General features: G+C 38.6%; 1 protein-coding gene across 4 annotated transcripts; it reads right to left on the reverse strand.

Annotated features, from left to right (window-relative positions):
- Positions 1 to 1473: 1473 nt before the first annotated feature.
- NGLY1 (N-glycanase 1) lies at positions 1474 to 26073 on the reverse strand. Of its 4 annotated transcripts, none has more exons than XM_062607221.1 (12): positions 26054 to 26073; positions 23315 to 23429; positions 20792 to 21034; positions 17750 to 17909; positions 14632 to 14854; positions 13800 to 13921; positions 13233 to 13378; positions 12938 to 13048; positions 7571 to 7735; positions 6736 to 6924; positions 3171 to 3348; positions 1474 to 2666 (listed from the first exon to the last, which is right to left on the reverse strand). In XM_062607221.1, the coding sequence occupies exons 2-12, from the start codon at positions 23327 to 23329 to the stop codon at positions 2491 to 2493; spliced, it is 1728 nt and encodes a 575-aa protein (XP_062463205.1). In that variant the 5' UTR covers positions 23330 to 23429; positions 26054 to 26073; the 3' UTR covers positions 1474 to 2490. The 4 variants fall into 4 exon arrangements, with proteins under 4 accessions (XP_062463205.1, XP_062463204.1, XP_062463206.1 ...); XM_062607220.1 differs by lacking the exon at positions 26054 to 26073 and adding an exon at positions 24740 to 24907; XM_062607222.1 differs by lacking the exons at positions 20792 to 21034; positions 26054 to 26073 and adding an exon at positions 24740 to 24907.
- Positions 26074 to 26290: the final 217 nt, after the last annotated feature.

A 26290-nucleotide genomic window follows, 5' to 3' on the forward strand; every position in this document is an offset into this window, starting at 1 on the left:
ACAGGGAAAATTAGTGTCTTTAAAACAGCCTATGCATGAAGAGATTCAAAACATTCATTGTTTACAGAGTACTCCAAAAGACACCTGAAGGAGTTCCATTTAACTTTGTCAGATTAGCTCTATTCAATCTGAGGTTTTTATTCATTAATTCTTTCCTATAATACGAACTGCTGCTCACTGCATGTCATGTTACAAATACAGAAGTACTTCTTGATTAATCAGACTTGAATCTTTTTATTTCATTCAAACATTTTAATAATGGACTTCAACTACTCTACTGTTTGAGTGGATGACTCTGTTAATATCTCTGCAGCTATTGCTCTTCGCCCAGAGATTCTGACCAAAATTGTAAGAAAATTACTTTTATCTTACTACTATTCTGCCTTCTGCTTTCAAATTATCAAATGCAAGTTAAATTGTTTAGCAATTCCTCAAGGTCCTCTGTTTTAAGTAATACAATTCAAGAGATTATTTCTGTCTTACAGCAGTATCTTTTTCAGATATCAAATTATGAAGCAAGAATATTTTTTGCTGATTAGTGTCACCAAGTCTTTTTTCTCCTTTTTAATTCCAACATAGCATACATATCAATCTAAAACACTTTTCTGTTGGGTTCCAACTCAGTATCTCAGCACTAGCATACAGGATGAGTTTTGAATGGAGACTAGCAAATTCCCTTTTCATTAGTCAAGTCTTGATAAATGCTCTTCTGTAACAGTTCCCTGTCACTGTTCTGCATTAAGGGAGTGAGACCATCTCTTTTTAATACCCCTTCTAAACTGTTAATTTACATTCTGAAGCAAACTATATAATCCATCATACATCATTCTGTCATTCCCAAACTACCATAAGCTGCTGCTGGAGAAGGACTCTTCATCAGGGACTGCAGCAATAGGACAAGGTGTGATGGGTTTGAACTTAAACAGGAGAACTTCAGGTTAGATATGAGGAAGAAGTTCTTCACTGTGAGGATGGTGAGGCACTGGAACAGGCTGCCCAGAGAAGTAGTGAATTCTCCATCCCAGGCAGTGTTCAAGGCCAGGCTGGATGGCGTCTTGGGCAACATGGTCTAGCATGATGCGTCCCTGCCCATGGCAGGGGGGCTGGAACTGGGTGATCTTAAGGTCCTTTCTGACCCTAACCATTCTATGATTCTATGTCTGCGGCATAATTTTGATGCCTGTGCTCACTGTGCCTATGGAGTTTCCTAATAAAATCTGAATAGTTTAATATCTGCTTAGATTTGTTGAAAGGTCAACAAACATTTTGATTATTTTTAACAATTATTTCAAGTCAATACAGAGGCTGGGAAGGGTCAGAAAGAGGAACAAAAGAGCTATAAACAGAATTCTTGAGAACGTAATCTAATTTTCACTTATTTTAAAATAAAATTATAGTTTGAATTTTCCTCAAATTCTCTGATAAAGATTACCTAATCTGAATGTTCACTCCATACTTTATTCACAGCACTGCTACATTTGACATCTGAGTGGCAGTTTTTATTAGACTCAATGAAAAGAAATTTAAACACTGCAGTAACAAACAGAAAAATTGCATAGAGTGTTACATCAAATTTGGGAAGAATATTCAAAGTAACTCAAGACAATAGCTTGAAAAGTGATTTCAGCCTACATGCTTAATAAAAAAAACTTAAAAAGTAGGCAGATCTGAATTTCTATCATTAAAAAGTATTTATAATGAATAGTCTATTTTTCATAGAAGGAAATTCTGATGGGTTTAGTCTCAATTTCATATCACAGACCATGACATTTTTAGGTACATAATAAATACTTCTTTCAAAATTAGTTTATTTTCCTAGCATATCACTATACTTCCAAATATTTCTAGGTATTAAATGCAACTTTAATACTTATATAAGTATTAAAGGTATATAAGGTATAAGACAATTTCAAGATTGCTCCCAAATTTACCTTTATTTCAGCCCCTATGGTTATTACACAAAGTAATATTTTTCTTTTAAAATGTTTAAGTCTTCTATTATTAAAATATTTTAAAATCATAACAAGCATCCGCTGTAATTGGAAAATTGAATTAAATTTTTTTTTCCAAGGAGATTATATATTAAAAAGAAAAAACAACCCCCCTCAAACTAAAAAATACCCAGCAAACCAATCCCAAATCTCCAAATTAAAATAAATTACAATTGCTCTCTGACCATGTTTTGTTTCCTAAAAACATGTTTCCTTTTCATTATAAAGTTTAAGGAAAGGCATTTAATGGTTCAATCCCTTAATTCTGTTGCTGTTTGGTTTTAAAGCAAAGAGGTTTTCATTGTGATGTTTACCTACTCAAGTTGGTTAAATGAAGTTTCAAGTGCAGTTTCAAGTTGGTTAAATGGGAGCAGTGAAAGTGAAACAGAAAATATCTGTTCATCGGGATGAACAAGAACTGACGACCAAATCTTCGTATGTTGTATCCATGGTATAAGGACTCCAAGGAATTCAAAGGGCATTTCTTCATTTCAGGTTCTCAGAGGTCACTGAGTTTTATAATCATCTCTAAGCAATTTTCTCCACTTCCTGTTAAGCTCTCTCTAAATAGCTGCGTGTGTTGCCATGCAGCTTCACCATTCCCTCCATCTAGAACTGCTTCCAATGTAACTTCCGTTGCACCAGAAAAATCTGAGTAGGAGCAAAGATTTTTATCTATTGGAGGAAAAGATAAGTAATTCAGTCAGTCACTGCTCCAGACAGCATAAAATGCTAGAATACACGTTAAAAAGGGCAAGTTGTAATGAAAGATCAAGGATCTCAGTTGGAACCACTCAAATTCATCTGCCAGTCAGTGGCAGGAAAAAACACAACTGCAAATTTTCAGTTATTATTTGTCTAATGCTTATGCTCAGAGGACTTAGTCAAGACTGAAGATGCCTCACATATATAAGCATCTATCCCTTCTAGTAAAACACACAAGTATCTTGTATCCACTATGTTCTTGCTAACCATGCCCTTTTGCAGACAGGGCTGTGTATATCAATAAAACTGAGGTTTTTACCAGGTTTCATTAAATACACTGTATTTTCTTGACCTTCCTAAGAAGTTGGGAAAATCAAAATGCATTTGCATTTCATTTTTACATTTGCGCACTGCCCTCTCCATTTAAACACCTCCGTTGAATGATCTAATTCACTATTTAAACTCCACACTTACCTCCTATTAGTTCAATTTCCGCTGTTGGAGAGCAAAGTCTCCACTTTATTCTTCCACTCTGAAATGTCTGACTGCTTGTCCTCACTGAAATGTTATCTATTTTTAGATTGACTGACTTGCACTCAAACTTCCAGCTGATGGAAGCAGAGGATGACCCCTCTTTGCGGGCTAAATAAACCTAAATGGAAAGAAGACATAGTCAGCATGTCAAAAGTTAAGATGACCAACACACATCTAATTAATTGTTGTAATAAGGACATAAAATCTTAAGATAACACACTTGGATTCTCTATCAAGCCTCTGAACCTTTAAAACTGTACATAGCACAATTTTGTGCATAATCTCATTCTGAATCCTTAAATCTACTCCACAGTTAGGTAATTGTACATGCTTAGAGTCCTTCACTAGGAAACATTGACCTATTTCAACATGTTTGGTAAAGTTTAAGCCACAAAAACACCTGAGCTTATTATTAAAAAATAACAACAAACAAAAGTCAACAAAATGACCAACAACAGACTTCTGTTTTTTATATAAATGCACAAGCCCACACACTTTGGTTATTCGTTTTGGTTCATCAGTATTGCTGATGAAAAAAACCTGCAATCAATATTTTAGATTCTTCAGATGAGGCTGCTTGCTGCACACTGCTTCTCCTAGGACTTGACAAGCCTTGCTTAAAGCCAGTCATACATGCTAGCTATATATATATATCTTACATTATGTGAACTTTTAGTGATATGCATAACTTAAGGTAGTCCCAATGCTGTTCTAAGCTTCACCTAGCTGAACAGTCAAGTTCACATGATAACGTTCATTAAAGTTACAATGAACCCTTCACAAGAATTTTGTAATAAACATCTGACGGTCCTTACAAGTCTAACAACTATTATCAGTAAACCAAGACAACAGACATCACAGATTAAGCAGTCAAAATTGACACAATCCTTTCAGAATCCTTAATTAAGAAAACTCAAAGTTCTGTCATGCCCAGGCTTCTGATTAATGCCATACTGAATGGACTTAGACAGGTCTTTAATCTGGGAAGAACATCCCTGAGTAAAAGGGTAATAAAACACAGAAATGTGTTTTACTAAATATCCCATCCTTATACAGAAATGCCACTGACATACGATAAAACAGAATTTTAGTATTACGAAGCACCAGGCTTTAAAATAATAATTCTCACACTATAGAAAGCTGAAAAAAAAACAGAAGTGTGAGGGTATTACACTGAACACCACCTTCAAAGAGGAAATACAACAATTTAACTTGCTTTCATGTGAATATAATGTTAATGCTCATGAAAGTGCCGATGTCCAAGCAAAATTTTTTAAGTACTTTACTAATTCTAGCAAGAGCCTCTTGATTAGCTTCTACTGAACTGCTGTATTTGAGTAGAGAAGCTAGAACACTCCATTAATTATTACTTGGTTGAGGTGCACTAAATATACGCTTTTAGGGATAAAAACTGAAACACTAGCTTGTCTCATCTTCCATTATAGACCATTTAATCAGAGAAACAGAAGCTAAAGTTTCCTATTGTGCCTTTTTGATGTCCTCTAACTTTCACACCTGGCTACTCTTTTTCCAGTATTATTTGAAAAAAGTCTGAATTCAGGGTAAGAAAAATTCTCTTCTACTGGAGCAGTTCTTATGGAAAACAAGCTTTTAGAAACCCATGCATTTCAGATCTGTAGGTTCTTACACTCTCATTATCATCTACTGTGGTTTGCTTGTTTGAGCCCTGAACACCAAATTCTCTCTGGGTAATCTGATTAAATTTGTGGTTTATATCTGTTTCAGTTGTGTAATAAAGTCAAGTGACACTGAATCACAAGAAAATACACAAATACGATGGAGATGGCTACCATCAGATTGTCCAAGATAATCGTCTATCTGAATTGTACTGATCAACAACATTGCAAAGACAGAATACATAACTAATTTTTTTTTGTGTTACTCCTGAGCTAATAGCTATAGTCACATTTACAGCAGCTTTTAGATTTAAATTTCTTTTCATCCATCACATACTAAATTATAAACAAAACACAATGATAATATTGGCTTGTTTCTTGAACAGCTGATAAATCAAATTCCAAATCAGTACCTTCCACATTTACTAGAGATGTTACAAAGGAACAGACAAACCCCAAACAACCTTTCCCTCTGCTGTCATTCATAATACAAACAAACCCCAACAAGAAGTCATTTTAGATTCATACACAGACATTACGCAGGACCCTCTTCCTGTTGAACTAATATGCCTTATCAAGGAGCCTGAGATATACCTGGATCTGTAGCTCCTAATTCCTCAAGGCCACTCTCTCGTTCTTTATCTAGAATGACTGAGGTGCAAGGCAAATACAAAACAAGGGCAAAGTTGATTTGTCTGGACTCATGCATTGGACCCTCCCTGTTTTATCTGATTTGTAGAGCTGAATGGAAGAGCAGACCAACAGTAACTGGCTTACTGCAAACACTTCTGCTTGTTGCAAAAATGAGCATAACTGATCACTGGAGTCTTGCTGATATAATGTGCTTCCAGATTTTCAGCAGATCCTAGGGAAACAGAGAACAGTTGTCCCTCATTCTGAGTTTTTCTTACTTCTCTTTTTCTATTAGCCTACTTTGTTGTAACATCTTTTGTATTAGTCTCTAGTCTTCTTCCTTATTCCTTGACTTTAAAGTAAGATAACCTATCCAAGCTATTCCCCCACTGCATTTTGCAGGGTAGTTATATGTAGAACCCAGTACAGTAAACCTCAGAAAACAATTACATACTCAACTCCAACTTTTATCAATGGGAAGCAAACCACTGACTAAACTAGAAGAATGTTTGGCCAGAGACCTTTCAGACTAGTAAAACAATAGGGGACCAAACCAATAACATGCTATAGTTCCTGACAGGAACACTCAGCTCCACAGCTGATAGCTGTTGCAGGAAAAGTTGATTGCTGAGTAAATGACCCTTCCCCATCTTACAGGCATCAGTTCTCTTCTTGGATTTAGAGCATATGACTATTTGGCTGCCCAATGTCCTGTCAGATTGGAAGGAGTCTGGGCAGGGTATATGATAATCCGGGTAACAGACAGGATTTTGCCTTGCAGATGAAACTGTAATATTTAGGTATGAGAATTTCTTCCTTCAGCTGTGTATCAAAGAGATATGATTCCCTATGAAGCTGTTCTCCAAAACAACAAAAGAAAAAAAATAATCTTTTTTAGAGGGAAGTACTGCTTTTCAAGAAAACAGTATTTGTGCATTTGCCCTAAGGCATAAGAAAGAAGCCATTTCTTTAAATTTAGTGCTTTAGCAAGGATTTTACCTACCTGCAGGGAATTTGATTGTCCTTTCTGAAAGACTAGCTAGATTCATTTCAATTTATTTACATCAGGTAAGATCCAGCAATCTTACCTGAAGCTTAACCATTTACTAACATCAGCTGAATTCTATGGGCACCAAGAAAGGTTTTGATTCTAAACACCAAAAAGGGTTTTCTATTTATTGGAGTTATCATACTTTTATGGTAGATTTTACATTTTTAATAATTGTTATCCTTACCATTTTCCAATCTGTTTCAACCTTTCTCCAGATAGACTCTGCCTTCCAAACACCTGCTTCCCAGCCACTTATTTTTTCATTATTACTGGAAACCCGTGTATAACTATCTTCTACTATATTGTAGATGAGGTGGAAGAGTTTAGATGTCTTCTCTTTTTCAGAGGGAATAAAAATTACTTCTTTTCTTTTCTGAAAAATTAAAAAACACAAGCACTGTCATTCCCCAATACATTTCAGTAAGAATATGTTACTTTTAAACAGCATGCCTTGGCTTCCCAATTCAGTTTTGCTGCCAACTGAAAAATTAGTCATTTTTAAGAGAGGTCATGGCCAAAAATATTTCTGCAAACAGAAGTTTTAAACCAGTTTCCTACATTAGACCTGAATCTTTTCCAGGGGGGAGCAGAGATTTTGTTTTTAAAATTTTCATTCAATTACTTTTAGAAGTAAATTATTAACAAAATAACATAAAAATAGCAAATTTGAGAGATTAACAGGAATAGAAAATTCACATTGAGTATACTTGTACAATCATAAATAACAAATGTAATTTGTGACTATCATATAGGATGCTTGCATATGACAGCTTACAAATCGACTTAAAAAACCTGAAGGTAGAAACTTGAGAATTAATGGACCACCATCAATCCTCAAAAATTACTTGTGGACCTCTACTGCATTCACATCAAACTTGCACCTAATGTTTTTCCAAGTTTCACTGTCTGAACTAAATCTGTAGGCTGTCTACCATGTAGTGATATTCTTCTGCAGACCACAGTCCTAGAACCTCTAGTTATGTACCTCTGAGGTAGTCACCAATGCAAAAGTTAAATACCTCTGGACCAATTTCACCTCTGGCTACTCGCCAAGCCATTGAACCTGATGTCCTTCCACCATATTCTCCGGGTTTAGGCGTTTTAGGAGAAATGAATTCAACAAGCTCCACAATTGTTCTTTCCAAGAGCTCTCTTCTTCTATTTTCAGACAAAGACTGTTGCCTCTGAAAATACATTTAAGAAACAAAGTAAAAAATTCAGAAAAATGGTACTTGTAATTCTGCTCTAGAGTGACACCAACAAGGAAAAGAAGAACTGAAAAAACAGACTAACATCTAGAGTCGAGACTGACTGTTAGAAACACTAATCTTGGAAACAATCTTATACTACGTGTGCCAATATAAATCAGTCATAACTGCATGTGAACTTGCATACACTAACAATATAGCTTTCTTTTAAAATAAGGTTTGTGCTATATTTTTAATACATTTGCTTGGATGTTAAAACACTTCCACAGCATATTTCATAGCTATTCATATGCATTCTGTACCACAGCTGCTCTTGATATTATTTAGGGGAAAGGGAAAGCAAGCATAATTTCAGAGTCAAATTTCTCTAAGGTGAAATGATTTGATTTGCAACAGTCTTGGTTTCATGGTTAAGCCCAAATAAATGATTCGGTTGGTCTCTGAAACAGTTATTTCACAGTGACTGATTTCATCATAACCTATGACATTAATATTTTTGCAGGTATCAGAAACATGAGAAAAATGTATCACCTACACTTCCAGGTAAGTTAGTGGAAAAGAGAAAGAATTACATAACACGCTTTCTTTGCCCACATGAATTAAACTACGGGCATTTTTTGGTACACAACTTAAAAAATTCTCTGAGAGGCTGGGGTTTTGCCTCCATCATTTTCACATCAAATATACACAGCTGATACAGAAGCATTTTTATTGAACTGTGGGTAGTTTTTCCAACTCTGTGTGGGTTCAATACTGAGTACACAAATGATTACACATCATCTTTTTTTTTTTTCCCCTGCTTTGGTGATTGCCCAAGGCATGCACACTCAGCCTAGTAGGAACTGAAACTTCAGGCCAGTAAGTATTCCAATTATCCCAAAAGCAGTCCTGACCCCAGAAAGTTTTTCTATTAGGGATCAGAAAAGAGGTATTCGAAGGGTTTGCAAGCAACAGTGTGGAACTGGATACAGGAAAGCAGATACAGAAAAGTTATGAGAAACAGCTCCAGCTGAACAAATTCCAGCTGCCAAATACCAGTTATAACATAGCAAGGGGGTAATGCACCTCTGTGTTGCTGGATGACAAGCACTGACTCCAGCAATTCCTTATGGAATACCAGGCCTTCCTGAATCTTAACACTTGCATGGGCACTTTGGATGCCCACATGCAGTACTACTTATCTCACTCCAGCTCAAAGGAAGTCTGATATGGATATGGATGTTTGATATTGCCCTTAAGGTAACAATGCTAATCTACAATTTTCTCTGAGCCGCTTTGATATAGGGAAACCCAGCATCAGGGGTCATCACACCAAAATTAGTGAGTGATGGCAGTCTGAGACTTAGTTGCCCTTACTCTGCAAGCTGTTGTAAGAGTATCTGAAGAAACCAGTTGTTAAAGAACAGCGCTTCAACACAAAAGTGCTGCTTCAGAAAACATGCCTCTTTCATATGATAGAAAAAGGTAATAAGTTCCTCAACTATAAAGTGTACAAGCATGCTAATTTTTGTAATCCCCCCACACCCAGTAGACTCTGGCATATTAAATACTAGCAGCATGTAACACATAACACACTCCACAGAGATCAACACTGCCTGTGCTGGGAAAACCTGTAACTACATTTCCTACAAATGACATTGTCATAAAGCATCCATGTACTGAAATGGATTCCAAGAATGCCATTATCAACTGCCATAGCTCAAACTTCCTGCTTTTGTTTTTTATTAAGGTATTACCCTCTACATACATGCTCAGGCCCCACCTTCCTTTGGCAGGCAAAGGGAATAGGAAGGAAGAGGAATTGTGAGCTGCAGCTTTAAAATTAGTTCTGCATCACATGCAAGTTACACTATTGATGCATCCTGAAGAATTCCGTGCTTTCAAGCAGATTGATAACCCATGGTTTAACTAGACTCACTGCTGGGTAAGCAACAGATAATTTGAGGAAATTGAATTTTAAACCTTTACACAAGCAATACTGGTTCATCTCACATCAACCACCACGAAATGGCTGCAATTTAACCCAGATTACTAGTTTTCCTTTTAAGAGCTGTCTTGGCTGCAACTATAACCATTCACAACCACTACCAAAAAAAAAAAATAGCGCCTGGAGCAAATAAAAGTTATTTGTTTCCCTGCCCCACCATCCAATTTCCAATGAGAGCAGTGGAAAGTTCAGGGTCCTCTCCACCCTTTCTACAGAGATAACATACAATGGACTGGAATAGGACAGTGCCCATACAAAGTTGATGAAGAATATTTGTATGGTACTATAGAATAACATCAGATGGTTCGTAATGCAGAGGTTACACACCCATTTAAGAATGCCTGACCCAAATAAAACACACTATTTCTGAGAAGTAAAATAGTGTAATGACTAGATTAAATTAAATTATTGCCCAGGGGGGTTGTGGAGTCTCCTGCATTGGAGATATTCAAGGCCCGCCTGGACAAGTTCCTGTGTGATGTACTCTAGGTTACCCTGCTCTTGCAGGAGGGTTGGACTAGATGATCTTTTGAGGTCCCTTCCAACCCTTAGGATTCTGTGATTCTGTGATCCTTTGCCTCTTTTCAACATACTTTGAACTGGTGTGTGGTCTCTGCCTGTCAACTAAACAGACAGGCTTGCAGAGAAATAATGGCCACCGCCATTGCTCTTTATGCAGGAAAGAATAATCCCTCAGATTCCATTTTCACTAATATTGCACTATAAATTATGATGTATACTGCATACTGTGCTTCTTGTGCTTCTTTTATTTGTAACTTAGAATAATTGAGCTTAAAAGATGCAGTGTTGAAGCTCTGCATCAAAAAATATTTTTGATGCAGAAAAAACGGCTCCTAGTGTGAATGAAGCAGGTCTCTAGGAGATGATGGGAAAAAAGAAAGTTAGTGGAGGCCCTTGCCTGTGTCAGTTATCTGCTGAATAGGTTGCAGTGAAGGAAAGAGCATACTAGCTGAAATACAGACTTGCAACTGAGCAGAGCGATGAAAATCCACTATAAGATGTCCTGATACTTCTAGTGGTGAGCTGCCTTACCCCCAACCCCCCCCCACTGTCTGCAAAATCTGCTGAATACAACATGGAGATCAGCAGCAGCTTTTTAAAAGCCCCTTGATTCCCACTGCATTGTCACCTTAGTATGAATCTTAGGAAAGGCCCTTTGACAAGGACAAATGATGGAGGGGGGGAAACTGTTCTTTTGCTAACCCCACAGCAAACTGCCTTTAAGCCCCTGAAATCCAATTCCAACTATAACCGACAAAAGAAAAAAAGAGTAAGAGCAGTTATTTACAGGGATTAAATTTATTAATTAAACATTCTGAACAGCTACTGTGCAAAAGGAAGTGTGCGTGAGAAGGGAATGAGTATCAAGAAGGGAATATGAGTATCACTCAGCTTGTAGAAAGGGAAAGTTGTTCCTCAGAATAAGATACCATTAAAAAACGCTGACAAAAGTGTTCTAATAAAACCATAAGACAGATTTAATAATATGGGAAAGCAATAGGGGAAGTGTGCAGCATAGAGAAGAAAAGGCTAAGATTTCCCATGTGTAGAGAAAGGAAGACAGGAAAAATATAACTGTGCCTTGGAAGCACATGTATAGCTTTCTTTCCTGTACTCAGGTTTTAATAAAGCTTTCATTTAAAACATGACCAGAATGCGTGTCCTCTGTTTGAAAAGTGCTCATGTCAGCTCAGGAGCTGCACAGTCCTATAAAGCAGGTGGAAGGAAGTAAGAAACAGTCCAATAGACCAACATGCAGCACCATCTGTTGGAGATGGCAATGTACTTTTTTACTGGAGTTCTCCAAACTCCTGTAAGTGAAACATATCATGATGATGTGATATCAAAGTGAGAAGGAGGCCAGGCAAGCCAGCCCACGACTAGTTGCATATACTTTCCCGATTCCACCTGTATTGTCAAAGTTATTTTTCAGCTTACTAGTGCCATATTTTCAGTGTTCTTTCTCTATGGACACCTGGTGGAGAAGAGTCTGGTGACTGGTTTGTGTCACCAGCAGATCAGAAGAAAGGCCCCCGAGATCAGTTTTGTAGCCAGCAAGGGTACAACGAATGCCTGAAAAGGATGGCATTAAATTTCTGTAACCCTGCACAAGGCGCATGCTTTCTTTAACTTGACTTTCTGATCCTCTATCTCCTTGTTTTGCTACTCTGGTCAGCCTTCTTAGAGCTCCACTCTGCTGTGACTCTGATACTTCACTATTGATAAAATTTCAAGCTCTGGCCTCAAAGATGAGGCAGGCTCAGTTTTTTACACCCTTACTGTTAGGCTGTAACCCTCAGGCCAGCAGGCCTCTAAAGAAGGCATAATCCTTTTATTAAGCCATCAGCTGTATGCTACCACTGGAACTAAAGTTTGCACAGGAATTAGCCCTGAAAGGAAGTGGGACAAAAATGGAACTTCACAGGTGGCTCAAGGTTTTGTAGTTTTCTAGTATTTCAAGTGAAGAAAAGTTCATGCTGTCTCAAGCAGGGAGTAGAAAAGCTTAGTAGAGAGGTGCTGTATGCACTTGAGTTCTGTGACTATGACATGCTGGTGCAAATGGCTTCATGTATTCATGCCTAATGTCCCCAAAACAGCATATGAGGCTCTAGGCCAAAGCTCTGCTGATTGAATCAATGCTTCTTGAAAGTCTTCGAAGCAGCCTGTGAATCATTTCTCCTGCTTCCTAGACCTTCTAAGAAGTCATGGAAAAACAAAGTAGGCCTACGTTTCTATATATACTATCGCTTTCAAGTTAAAGCATTACTGATGTGGAATATGCTCAGTTGCCCTCAAGGAGTCCACATAGTTACAAAGCAGTTGTAGTTTACCTACAGCATGTGCTGATGCACAAGTCTACTCTAAAGACATCAATAAAAAATATATAAACACCGTATATATTTTACATATACACACACATTTGACTATATAAAAGATACGATAATCCTCTTACATACTGTTCTTTATCTTATTTCACAGAAGTTCAGCACTGTGACTGATTCTCAGGTATTCAGTGTAAAATGAGGTCTGTATAGTTATCAGCATTTTATATTCCACAATGCAGGCATTCCTCTGAGGTTACCAAATATATTTCTTTGTTCGAGGACTTTGCATTCTGAAGAGAGGATTAGGTTTCACTTAAAGAAACCCATTTAAGAAAAGCAACATACCGTTCTATTCAGTGCATTAATTGTTTCACGTAGCGTAGCTTCACTGAGGGCTGTCCTTCTAGAAAGTACTTCTTCGTGTTTACAGCTGTATCTCCAGGTGACATCAACAACCTCAAGCACAAGTTGAAGAAGAAAATAAAGCAACTAAAAATTCTCATGTATCTTGCTTCATTTAAAGAGGCCAGCTAATCAAAGTATGTTTTTCTGTAATAATTCTGGAAATCACACTAAGATAGAATACATCACACCTTTGCTTCAGGGCAAGCCTGTTTATTATTGATATCATTACTCTTACCTCATCTTTGGAGAATGCAAATATGTAGGAAAGCTTCTTTCCCCACCCAGTTTCATAGAGAAGAGGCTTATCACAGACATTTTCACAGGGATCACAGTGAAGCCATCTTTTCTGAACTGAAGAATATACTTCAGTCCACACATGATCTATATAACAAGGGCCAGGAATAAACAACAAATTGTAAGGACAGGTCCTCCCTTCTAATACTGTAGAATATTTTAACTTTTCCTGATTTAGTAAATGAAGAAACAGGTGAAATAACATGTTTTCTGTTCATCTACATTCAGAATTAAAGTTATCAGAACTTTCTCTAAGGATCATAGTCTCTTAGGTTTAACTAAAGATTGCATTATTCTGAAGTCAATCATCTAATCTTACTTGCAGAACTGTATTTCAATCTCATCAGGCAGGACAGGAAATTGAATTTATATTGTCTTTGTTAGCTGAATGGCAGCTCATAACTCTATATGCTGCCTGATGGCTTAATATAATCTGAGAACCATAAAATACATAACCTCATTTTGCATAGGTTTTTATTAACAATTAAATGCTCTAGAATACCGATACCTGTACAGTCCCAGACATATCTAGCTTCAAACCCTGCAGCTCTGCAACATAGTGTAAAACAGTTAGCCCACTCGCCACAGCGTCCACATCTGGTTTCCAGAAGTTTTTCAGGGTGGTTGTACCTACAGGAGAAAACCAAACCAGAATAACTGAAAATACATTTCACCTTCCCAAATCTTTACATCATGACCTGCCCTTATTTGTGATTATTTAAACAGATTTCAGTGCCATTCAGTCCACAAAAGAAAACAGAAATGATTGCTGTATTGCACAAAACCAGTGTGAGCAGAATGCTATTTCTAGTTTGACTCACATGACTCCATCACATGTTTCTGGCAACACTGAAATGAATCTGGGTTTTCAGTTTTCAAAACTGACTTAAGACTTGCATGCTGGTCCTTTTGATAGCTAGCAAAAGCATAAAAGAATGTGTATGCTACAGACTCAGTGTAAGATGTGCAGATGTGCATTATCCTGTACGATTTCCACAGAAGTAAAAGTTTTTGCTGAAATAACAAAACCCTACCTACATATTATGTCAATATTAATGCATTTTATTTAGAAGATGTACATGATCGAATTAGCAAAAAAGAAGAAAATCAGAAGTATTCAGAACAAGGCCACGTAAAAGAAAGCAATGTATAGTTTTTAAAAACTCTAATCTTACAATGCAATTGCTGGTTCATCTACCATCCTATTATGTTACTTCAAATGGCTTCTCTGATCTTTCAATCAACAACTTACTACTTGTTTACAAAACACACAAATGAAAAGCCATTTCCTGAAAGACAAGAAAAAAAAAAAAAGACAAAGCAAACCTTTGTACACTCACCTTGGGAATCTATTACACAACTGACACTGGCTGCAGTAATGATTTTCCACTCTACTGGCATTCCACCTTAGTTCATCGTCAACAGGCAACAGATAGTCACTTTTAGGCTCTGTCTGCCCACCACACCTGCTGCAGGGAAGATTATTTACCCAGTGAAAAAAGTTATTCTTAAACCAGTCCAAGAGCTCCAACAGTAAGAAATCCTCTTCATTCACATGTGCACCTGTAAAGTTTACACAACACACAGTTAGGGGAATATAATTTGGTTGAACTTTCCAGTATCTACATAAATCACCATCTCTAGGCCTTTATTATATTTTAAAGTCTCATTATAAAAAAAGCTTCATATGTTACCTAAGGATTGACACACACACAAAAAAAGTCTAAATTCTCAAAACTGAGTAACATCAAACTCTATGAAGAACAAAAAATTGTTCACACCAAAGCTAGACTGAGAGTAAGAAATTGCTCAGAAAAAAACAAGCTAGACACACATTGAAGCCTACTGAAGTTCCTCATGCTCCCAGTCTTCCACAGCTTTCTTCTTCTAAATATTCTTTTCCTATTCTTGGCTATTAAACTAGAAATAACAATCACTTTGATTTCATAATCCCAAAGAACCAGACACTGGCAGCAGTCTAGACAGCCAGGTGTAATTATGAACAAACCTTGCAGAAACACAGTTTAATTACTGTTCACATGGTATGTTCTACAGGTTGTGTTTGTTAATGAAGTTAGCAAATAAAGACCTTTGTCATCTTACCCCAGCTAGAACAGGTTGCATTTATTTTTCTACTCTAGCCAACTTCACCACACTAAACTCTTCTGACCCATTTTCCTGTGTTCACAACAGTGTTAGAATCTACTCACACACTGTCACTATTCCACCACCTGGAAATAACTCCACTTTACCTAATTAACAGATTTAATAACATATTAACATACTTAAAATTTAAAAATCCAGTCTCCCAAAAGAGATCCTTCTAATTCCTTAGAGTCTTTAAATGTATAATCTGCTCCAATGTCCAGATACTCTTCCTTCTTAGATTCATAAACATTCAAATAAGTCCTCCTATTAACTCCATTATCTAGGTCAGACTGCAATCATAGATATTTATACCTAGTTATTTTATGTACTACAGTTTGCTTCTTAGTCACAGTGCAGACAGGTCTGACTAATAAATATGAATATACAAAAAAGAATTTATAAAAATGCTGTTTAAAGGAAATTGAAACAACATGCACAAAATTTGTGCACTAGCTCCTTTTTTCAGGATGGCAAAGACAGATGAGGTAAGATGCGTGTTTCACTTATTTAAGCTCTTCCTCAGAAGCTAAAGTAGTCTTCGGTACAAAAGACTCTGAGGGCCTGAACTCTATTAAACACATATTGCCAAGACCACAAAGTGCATGAGAAAAGATCATCTATTAATCAAAGCAAGAACACCTGAGATTTAATTGCAGTAAAAGTTCCATTTTTATTTATTACACATTAAAAAACATTTGTACTGGAACACTCAGGTTGTTATTGCTTACAAAATTAATTATTTAAACCTCCTGCTAAAAATTGAGTAAGAAGATTTCAAGCACAGGCTATATAATCTTCTTGGATAACATTCAAATCAGAACCTATCTATGAAAATATGACTGCTATCATATGAACATTCTTCTCTTGGTTTGCAAAATAAATCCTTCATGAAAACATTGCACAGAATGTCAAATGGAATTTATTTGAACAGAAAATGCTGCCTGGGACACACAGCTGTATTTGACAGCACAATCCATCTTTCTAATGGAAAGTGGTAAAAGGAAACAGGTAAAACAAATTTGTGCTTCTGATCAGATGACAATAATCTTCCTGGCACAGTCTCTATAATCCAAAAATGCCTATTATGCATTGTAAGGGAAGTCCTAAAAGCAAATGCCACCTAGCACTAAGCAGTTATTCCCACAGGTGAGAGTCTTACTACAGCAGTACAGGTAAGTCAAAGAAGCTGAAAGGGCCAATTACTCATACATCTCATATACAGTCCATTCACAAAAGACTTTCTAGAAAGGTCTTTAAAAGTGGTTCCAAATTGTCACAATACAAAAGAGTGGAGTTCCATCCCTTCCCCTTTATCTGTATCTAAATTAAGGTCTGGAAGCTATTTTGAATAGATCAGTTTGATGGCTTGCGAAGAAGCACCTGGAAACACCATCCTCCTCCTTCCTTCCTCTTTCTAAATAATGTGCACAACAGTATTTAAATGTCCACAATAGAGCATAGCTTATTTTTGGCTTGTAAATCAAAAGCACTCCCATCAATTTAGCAGAATTACTTCAAATGGAGTCTTCTATGAAAAGACTCACCATTAAAGGATTTTTTGGTGTAAATATGGTCTTGGAATAGTGTTGGGGATTTTTAAATATATATTTATTTCATACAAGTAAAAATTCACTACATTACTGAAACCAAACTGTTACTTGAAAATAGAAATGTCACTTTTAACTGATACTTTGTACATTCAAAACAAATTTGCACTTACGAAGAAAATGTAAGGTTTAGCCACTAGAGCGACAGATATTCACTTTTAGCTCCTATTCATTTAAGCATTAGCAAGACAGACAACTATTTGTATCAGGTTTTGTCTTGGAAAAGTCTCATGCAAAATCTCACAGGTAATATCACTTTTAAAAGATAAGCAGTGTTTTGAAGTTTTATCTCAATTTGGAATTGTACATACAGCAAATTGCACTGTAACAGTCTCAGAAAAATGACTGCTCAAATAAGAAGCTCCCCTTCTATTGTATGAACTATTTCACTCCAGATGCAAAGAATACGACAGTACATGCTCACCTCATTTGTTTCCCCGGCACCGTTAACTAATTCCAAAATTAAGGGTTCAACATCTTTATGTACAAGCAATAAAGGATGGATGACAAAAATTAAGTAAAAATTAATAAGAGTAGAAAATTTTAAAATTATAAAGAACACAATTCTGATTTAGTGACAGCATTTGGAACCTCCAGACATATGACCAAATCCATACACCTAAAGCATAGTAGATATATGCATCATCCAGATTTTTGAAAGAATATTTTAAATTTCATATACATTATAACTTTGTAGCATTACCTTTGTCCAGTCTTGTAGCTTGCGCTAGCTTTTTCTGAGCCTTTCTTTTCAATTGCTGAAGGGGAATTGAAGCTAGTGCTTTCTGCTGAATAGAGGGATTCTCATACATCAATACAAGATGCTCGAATTTTGTTTGAAGTGTTTTCAAGATATTTGCAGCCTGAAAAAGGATTTTCAGTCACAAGATGATTTTTGAACTTCCATCTTAAGCCAGAAGAACTCTTAGTCCAAGTCATAATGCTATCCTCAGTTACATTATATATTTCTTTATAGGAAAAATATTTGTAAAGATGTCAATACAAATTACAGACACCAACAACACAAACTGTAAAGCCAGCCTTGTCATCTTTGACTATTCTGAATTGTGTCCTAAGGGGAAAAAAAAGCCCTGATGATTCAGGAAGAAAACTGGTTTACCTCTGATGGCAAAGGTTTTGTTTTTTTTTTTTTTTTTAAATTAATTAATAGTAATTTTATTAATTATTCTCCCATTTATTTTTGACACCTTTTACCCGAAACCCACAAAAGAACCTGTAATTCATCATATTTACTGAACACTGCAGTGCCAGTTCATAGAACTCTACTACTGATTAATGCCGCTCATCTATTTCTACTTCCTTCCCTCACAGATCAACTCTGATACAGATTTGGATAGCCCCATGACCACACACTGAACAGCGTATTTCACTAGAAATCAAATACAAGAACTAGGCTTCTTCAAGCAGTTATCCCAAGTGTCACTTAGTGGCAACTACATGATGCACCCAATAAGGTATCTACTAAAATAAATAGCTAAAGTTCATAATATTGGAGTTAGTACCCAAGCAAACTGTTTACTCTCACTTAAAGGGGGACAACACAAAGTGAAATGGTATTTTAAAATTAAGTCTGACATATTTTGGGGGTCAGCCCGTGGCACTGCTAAATTACCTTATCTCTACTGCTAGATCATGTTTCAGTCTTTAGCCTTCTTAACTACTATCTTTTTTCCATCAAAATCCCACGCTTTCTTGAGATGCTAGCAACAAATGCAACATAACACATATATGAGAACTCTTCAAGAGCCTTCTTTCAAAGGAGCATCTAAATTAGGAGTGATCATTTCGATGCTGGACAGTACTACAGGGCCAGTCTTTACTTTTCGCAACTGCTAACAAGAGAACTGGTTTTACTCTTCCTGGAGCTCATCAGCTGTAGGTAACTGGCTTAACATCATAAACCAAATTGCATTTAGGTTCACTTTAATGCAAGTTGGAAGAACAGAAACAAGGGAAGTTAGGGACTGGCAATGGCTTACAGATCTTCATGTTCTGTCAGCTTCCTGAAAGAACATTCAGAGATATTGCTCAGCACATCAGAAACGACTACGCAGATTTTCCCACTGGCAAACACCATCCATGTTACAGTAGTGCTTAACTGGCTTAATGGAAGCCACCTATGCCAGTAAAGGTTTATGCAAACATCTAGTGTGGTAAACCTCACTGCAAATCTAAGTTTGGATACCTTTTTCCTCCTCTAATCACTACTCTATCCAGGAAGGGATCAGAATCTATCCACCAGTATAATGACCAGACAGAGCTTGCCTTTCTCTAAGCCCTACCACCCATGTTGAATCTCATGAAACATGATAAAATAAGAGTTGAAAAGTAAGGTATCCACAACTCTGATGGTTAGGGCGAGTCAAGTAGTTACAAGTAGCTAAGAAGGATTAACCTCAGAATACATTGTGTCAACTTGAAATCCGCAACATTTTCTCATTGCAAGATCAGTGCAACTTTCACAGCTTTAAAGCTTCCAGTACTGCAGCAAGTCACTCTAAATTAGTTTCATCATCACTTCCAACCGCTACCGCGGACATGGCTGAAAGAGTAAAAACCAAGATGCAGACAAAAAGAAAACCAAACCACCAAGACTTCAAACAAATTCAAATACACCCAGTCAGTATATTTTAGAGGCAACTACTAGCATGCTAACACATGGCTCAATATCCAAGTGCCTCCAATAGCTCCTTTTCCAAAGGACATTATGGGTGACGATGGTCACCGAGTGCTCTCTCCCTAAAAGCCACCACTTCAATCTATGCTTTTCCATTTCTCTTCCACTGATCTTGGGGTATGTACTGGGAAGAAATAGTATGTCATATTTCAGGATCCAAGAATATACTGATAATGCAATTTAAATGAGACAAACTGTTTAAGGACGTGTGAGAAATAACCTTTTGAAAAATTAAAGTGACACTGGTTCGGGGGGGGGGGGAACTCTTTAGAAAGTTAAACCACAGCATCCTTCAAACATTCTATCTAAAGGCATAGCAATTTTTCAAAATTGTATGAGGTATAAAGAGTGGCCCACCAGGCCACGTAACAACAGACGAAACGACTCTGCTTCTCTGTCTTGATAAGAAACTTTATCTCAACCTCTTGGACAAGGGTAATACAGCCTAAATAACTGTAGATATGCCCTTGTCTGGCTAAATTCCCATCTCTCACAGCAACTGCATGCGCAAAAAAAGAAAAGCCTCCTCACAGGCTACACACAGAGGTCATAACGCATGAACTGAGATGCTAACAATCAAACATTATGGTTGCGCTCATGTTCTTCTGCTGGATCTCAAAAACCAAACACGGTATACAGCCCTTGCCTTAGCTTCCCACCCCTCTCTTTGTTCCCCCCACCTTGATGTTCCCTTTCAATACAAATCAGCTGTTTTTCCTTGACACCCTGATGAATAAAACACTTATAGACACCTTCAATAAAATCTTTGTTAATATTCTATTTATGGCATGTTTCACATTGAAGCTGCATGGAAACCAAAGAAAACACTCGAAAAAAAATAACAAAATTCCTCTAGTCCAACCTCCTACTCAAAGCCGGGTTAGCTACAATGTCAGACCAAGTTATTCTGGGCTTTATCCAGTCAGGTCCTGAAAGCACCCACATTTGGAGACTACACAGCCTCTCCAAGTAACCTGTTCTGTTAACTCTCCAGCAATCTTTATACTCAGAATTAGTGGGCCCACAAAGTTTTCAGGTTATAGTTACCATTTCAAGAGACTGCACAAGTGATGCTTCTGGCTGCTGATAGGCAGGGGCAAGAACAGACTCAGCAGGTCTTGAAGGCTGATGTGCAACTGTCCGAGTGCTGGCTACAGTTTCAGAGGATCCTGATCTATGGATTTGATTTGACTCATTCAGTCTGCTACTCCTCTCTCCAGCAATTAAGTCTCTGATTTTACGTAGCTGTTCAATTGAAGCTTCCTTAGGGAAAACCAGATGAGTTTCTTCCTGAAATTTAGACAAATTAATTTAGCAGTTAATGCAGGTCTAAGCTAGTCAGTGATTCCTATCTACAGCTAACAACTGTATCACTTACTGGAAGTTAGCTTGGCAGAATTCAGCCTTCAGATTAGGTCCCTTACAGCAGAAGCTATTAGATCAAGAACCTACAGTCAGTCTAGAGAAAAAAGGCTTGGAACAACATGCTTTTGTTAGTAACTTATTTTGTACAGCCACACACAGGCAACCCAATTATGGCTTGGCAGAGAAAGCAGCAACAAAAATGAACAACAAATGCTCAGTTCTCAGTGTGCAGCAGTGAAATGCAAGGCAACAAAGGAAGACAGCCAGTGTTGGGGGAAGAAGCTTCTAGAATAGCATCTGCTGGGAATTCTCTTCTATACTGAAGAAGAGAATATATCTCTGTATATAATCTTCTAGGTTTTACGAGTTTTCAGATAGGAAATGTTAGTGACAGGTAAGCAGCTTGATTTCTGGGTTCCTATATTTGATTGTAACATGATTACTGGTATCGTAACAAAAGATTACTAATTGTGACACACACCATAGAATGATTTGGGTTGGAAGGGACCATAGAGGTCATTTAATTCCAGTCCCCCTTACCATGAGCAGGGACGCCTTCCACTAGACTACGCTGACCAAAGTGACCTTGAACTCTTCTGACTTAACATGAAGAAATAGTTTGCTAAAAACATGAAAATCCTGAATCATTCACACTTTAAGAGTTTCAGTTTCTTGCACTGCAGCACTTCTATTTATTACACTAATTTATTTATCCACATTTACTTTAGGTCGCCTATCACTGCAGATGCAGTGCTTCATTTTAATGCTTTTAGAATCACCACAAACCTAAACTGATTTTATCAATCCAGCAGAACACTAATTTTTAATTACCAAGCAGACACAAAAGAAGAAACAACTTTAGTTATCACAGCTGAATATGAGTTTGTGAGCTCCACCCTCAATTGACATGATAACCAGAAGATTAAGCCAACATGGTCCTAAAGAGCTGACAGAAGGGAGAATAGCACTTTAGAATATGTTCAGAATGACTGTTACTGTGGCTTGAGCACTTCACTAACTACACTGACTATCTCTTGGCTAATGCACACTGTTAAAAGTCATCTCCTGAGCACCACCATGAGAATAAATCCACAGACCATTTACCTCTCTGTAGTCACCATTTACTTTAGCATACTTTTTTTTTTTTAATTAGGACAACTACACTGATTAACTTCACCCAAAGAGAAGGGGGATGTCTCATGACAGCTGGCCCTAAATAACATGCTGTATATACCAATAAAGAAGCATGGCATCAAATGGATAAATTAAAGCAAAGCTCTTGCTTAAGCTTTGCACCATTAAACAAGAGTTGGGTTTTCACCTCAGCTCTCCTGTAATTACAAAGGCTGCTTCTAGCTTAACAAACTGGCAGGTTAAGCTCTATCAAGACAGGGACCATTTCAGGACACAAAGCAATCTTCAAAATACATCTTTTTGACTGCAACAGAATCGAGATTCACTCAAGACTATTTTAACATGCAGTTTCATAAATGTTTTAAACAGCTAGAAGTCCCACCTTCTCACAACTTCAACAGGCTACTGCCCTCCACTGCTGTCATGACAACACTAGTACTTGTGCAGCTGCATTGTGAATTTGCTGAAAAAAACATTTCTTCTCCTGTTTGGGGGATTAATTTTTAATCATATCAGTTTCCCTTATCTAACTCACTATAGGGCTATACAAGCCCTGCTAATGGTAGGAGCAAGCAGCAGAAGAGCAGGACTTCACCTCCCCCCTCTTCCAAATAACAGTTTCCACACACAGGTTTACAATATGGAAACTGCTGTCTGATGGTGCAGTCTGATGCTCACCTAATAGTGGGCTGCTACCAAGAGAAGGGGTTTTCACCCTGTTTCCCACCATTTCCTTGGTGCCAGCATGGATATGTATCTGACAATTAAGCAAACTAGTAGTGCACCTGAACTGTACTAGAAAATTAGATGATCTTAAGGTCCTTTCCAACCCTAACTATTCTATGATCATCACAGATCAGGTTAGCTCTAGCTCCATCAGATTTCTCAAGTAGTCTCACCTAAATTTTCTGTTGGTTAACTGCAGATATTTGCAAACAAGGAATGAAAGAAAACAGCAATTCACTTAAAATCTAGTGCCTTGCAATTGGGAGGGCAGAAAAAAAAAAATCCAATTTTAAATTTTAGTGTGTAAACTGATGAAGACACCAGAAATCACCAAATTATACTCACCTCTTGAAATCCCATCTCAAATAAACATTCAACTGCTCCTCTGACAGGCAACAGCCTCGTGGAAAATGCTGGATTTCCAATTCGAATTAACCTGTATTTTTCTTCATAAGGATTCCTTAAGAAATGGAAAGTTTTAATTACATTTGCAAATTAAGCAAACATTTACAAGCTGGGCAACTGCACTAAGCAGCATTAGTCAGCAATAACAGATTTTTTCAAAGTTAAGTTTCAGTCCCACCACGCAGGCAGAATATGAAACCTACTTTGACTTAATTCATGTCCTTCTTCATTCAACTCAGTTACAGACTGGTTCTAAATTTTAGTTTGCAAATTAAGTTCATAAATACATGTTTTCTAGCCCTAGCCAGCAGGACTTAGTCTGAAGTGACACTTAGAGACAACTTTACACCCCATTCCACCTAGCAGAATTATTGAACTTATTGAACTCATTAGCACGATGCTGGATCATTTCAGGTCCATGACAGGTGAAACTGTTGCAGTCTTTTTACTTCTTGAAGGGCTTTCAGCTCCATTTCCCTTTTTCAACTGTTCTAAACATTCTTCTCTCATCTCTTTCTTTAAAAGGAGTCAGTCCAGGACCCACCATTCTCTGTCACACAGCAGTTTTTGAAAGTGACTGATAAACCACAAATATACAGGGAGGGGGTTGCTCCTGCATCTTGAGCTGCTTGAACATCAAGGTCAATCATACATGCTGGTATGTATGTATACCCTACAGAGCCACCTTGCAAAAATTCAGCTATAATTAACTCTTGATACCAATCTTACAGAGTCAGATGAGAAAGGCAACAGAAAACTCAAGTTACTATTTTAGCATTATTTATACATCCACTATGTTTTGGGTGCTTCAATGTTTGTAGAATGAGGGCCAATGCAGGGGTTTATATTTAATGAAAAAAAAAATAACAACAAAAAAACAAGCCCTCAAAACAAACCAAGCAGCAACAAATTAGGAAATGCAAATCCAAAACAACACACTCACGTGAACAGTAGTCTTATTTCTAAATAATGATGAAGAGATGCTAGATATTTTTTAACTTCAATATCCCATAATAAAACTGAATCACACGGCTCATCTTTGAGACGGTCTGCCTACAAGCCCATAAATAACTTACTACCTAGGAGTACTTAATGTCAAGTTCCTTACGGAGCTGCAGTAGCAACCAGAGAGGAACCACCCAGCTGACAAGGGGACTCTGGTTACTTAACACCGCCCAGTCAAAGCGCTCGGCCCACCGCGATGCCCGCAGAGCCCTCGAGCACCCCGGCACGGCCCCGACCGTCGCGGTCAGGAGCCGGACGTCTGTCCTACGGCGGGCCCCGACCGGGCCGCCCAGTCACCCTGCGGCAACGGGCCCGCAGGCTGAGCCCGAACCAGGGCTCCCGCCGCCATGCTTCGCTCACCGGAGGATGTTGTCCGCGTAGGTGAGGAGCAGCCGAGAAGCCTCCAGGAAAATGTCCCGCGTGTTCTGGCAAAGCTCGCTCACGGCGGGAGAGGCCGGAGCGGATGCAAACCCTACGGCAGCCGCCATCGCACCCCGCCCTCGGTGCCGCCGGGAGCGCGAGCAGCACGCATGCGCAGTAGGAGCGGTGAGGTCACGCCCTCAGACCCCGCTCCAGCAGGTATCCTGCCCCGCCTGCGGTCAGCTGCGGTGCTCCGGACGCTGATAAACGGACGTATCCTGACGGGTTTAGAGTCATAGGATGAGCTCCGCTGGAAAAGACCTTTAACGTCATCAAGTCCAACCTTTACCCCAGCACTGCCAAGACCACCACTAAACCATGTCACTGAGGGCCTCATCTACACCATTTGTGAATGCTTCAGGAATTGGTGATTCCACGACTGCCTTGGGCAGCCTGTTCCAATGCCTGAGCACCCTCTTGGTGAAGAGATTTTTCCTAATAGCTAATCTAAACCTCTCCTGATGCAGCTTGAAGCCATTACCTCTTGTTCTATCACTTGTTAACTGGGAGAAGAGACTGACCCCCATCTCTCTCCATCCTTCTGTCAGGCAGTTGTAGAGAGCGATAAGGTCCCCCCTAAGCATCCTCTTCTCCAGACTAAACACGCCCAGGTCTCTCAGCCATTCATCATCACACTTGTGCTCCAGGCCCTTCACCAGCTTTGCTGTCCCTCTCTGGACCCACTCCAGCACCTCAATGTCCCTCTTGTAGTGAGAGGCCCAGAACTGAACACAGGATTTGAGGTGTAGCCTCACCAGTGCCCAGAACAGGGCGATGATCTCTTCCCTGGCCCTGCTGGCCACACTATTGCTGATACAGGCCTGTTGGCCTTCTTGGCTGCCTGGGCACAAGCTGGCTCATGTTCTGCACTGTCAATCAGCACCCCCAAGTGCTTTCTACCAGGAATGGTGGCAAAGTTAGAAGCTGGTGAAGGATGGGGATCTGAGAAATGCAGGTAGCAGAATGGCGATCAGAGGAGCACTGGGACTAGGGCAAGGGAGCAAACTGCCGGCAGGAAAACTGCTCTAAGGAATTAGTTATGGTGAAATATAAAACGGGCCTGGAAAAAACTCCATAGCATGGTCCTGAGGAGCTCCTTACACATGTGTGTGTGTGATGGCCCTGAATTATATAGTTCTGTGCTGTTCACCGCTGCAGTTTTGACAGCTCAGCGCGGAAATGCTTGCAGCACGCATGCGGTATTGAGGAAACCGATGGGACACGACAAGGCGTCCCTCACGGCCTTAGCGTTACCTTCTTGCCTATTACTCCACTGGGATCGTGAGTTCGGGGAGCTGCCTAGTATTTTTGCTCTCACTTTGTGTGTTCTCAAAGCGCCTTTTGGGGGAGGAAGCCATTTCCCCATCAGCGTCCCGCCTGCACCGACGGCCTCCGGACCTCCGCTCCAAGCGCCGCCAGGCCGGGCAGTCCACCGCCGAGCTATCGATCTGCTCGGGTGGCTCCTCACCAATCGTGACATCAGCGATCGGC

Source organism: Pezoporus occidentalis, unplaced genomic scaffold, assembly GCF_034315485.1.
Source record: "Pezoporus occidentalis ecotype Australia unplaced genomic scaffold, CSIRO_AGI_Poc_V1 ctg120, whole genome shotgun sequence".
Classification (NCBI taxonomy): domain Eukaryota; kingdom Metazoa; phylum Chordata; class Aves; order Psittaciformes; family Psittacidae; genus Pezoporus; species Pezoporus occidentalis.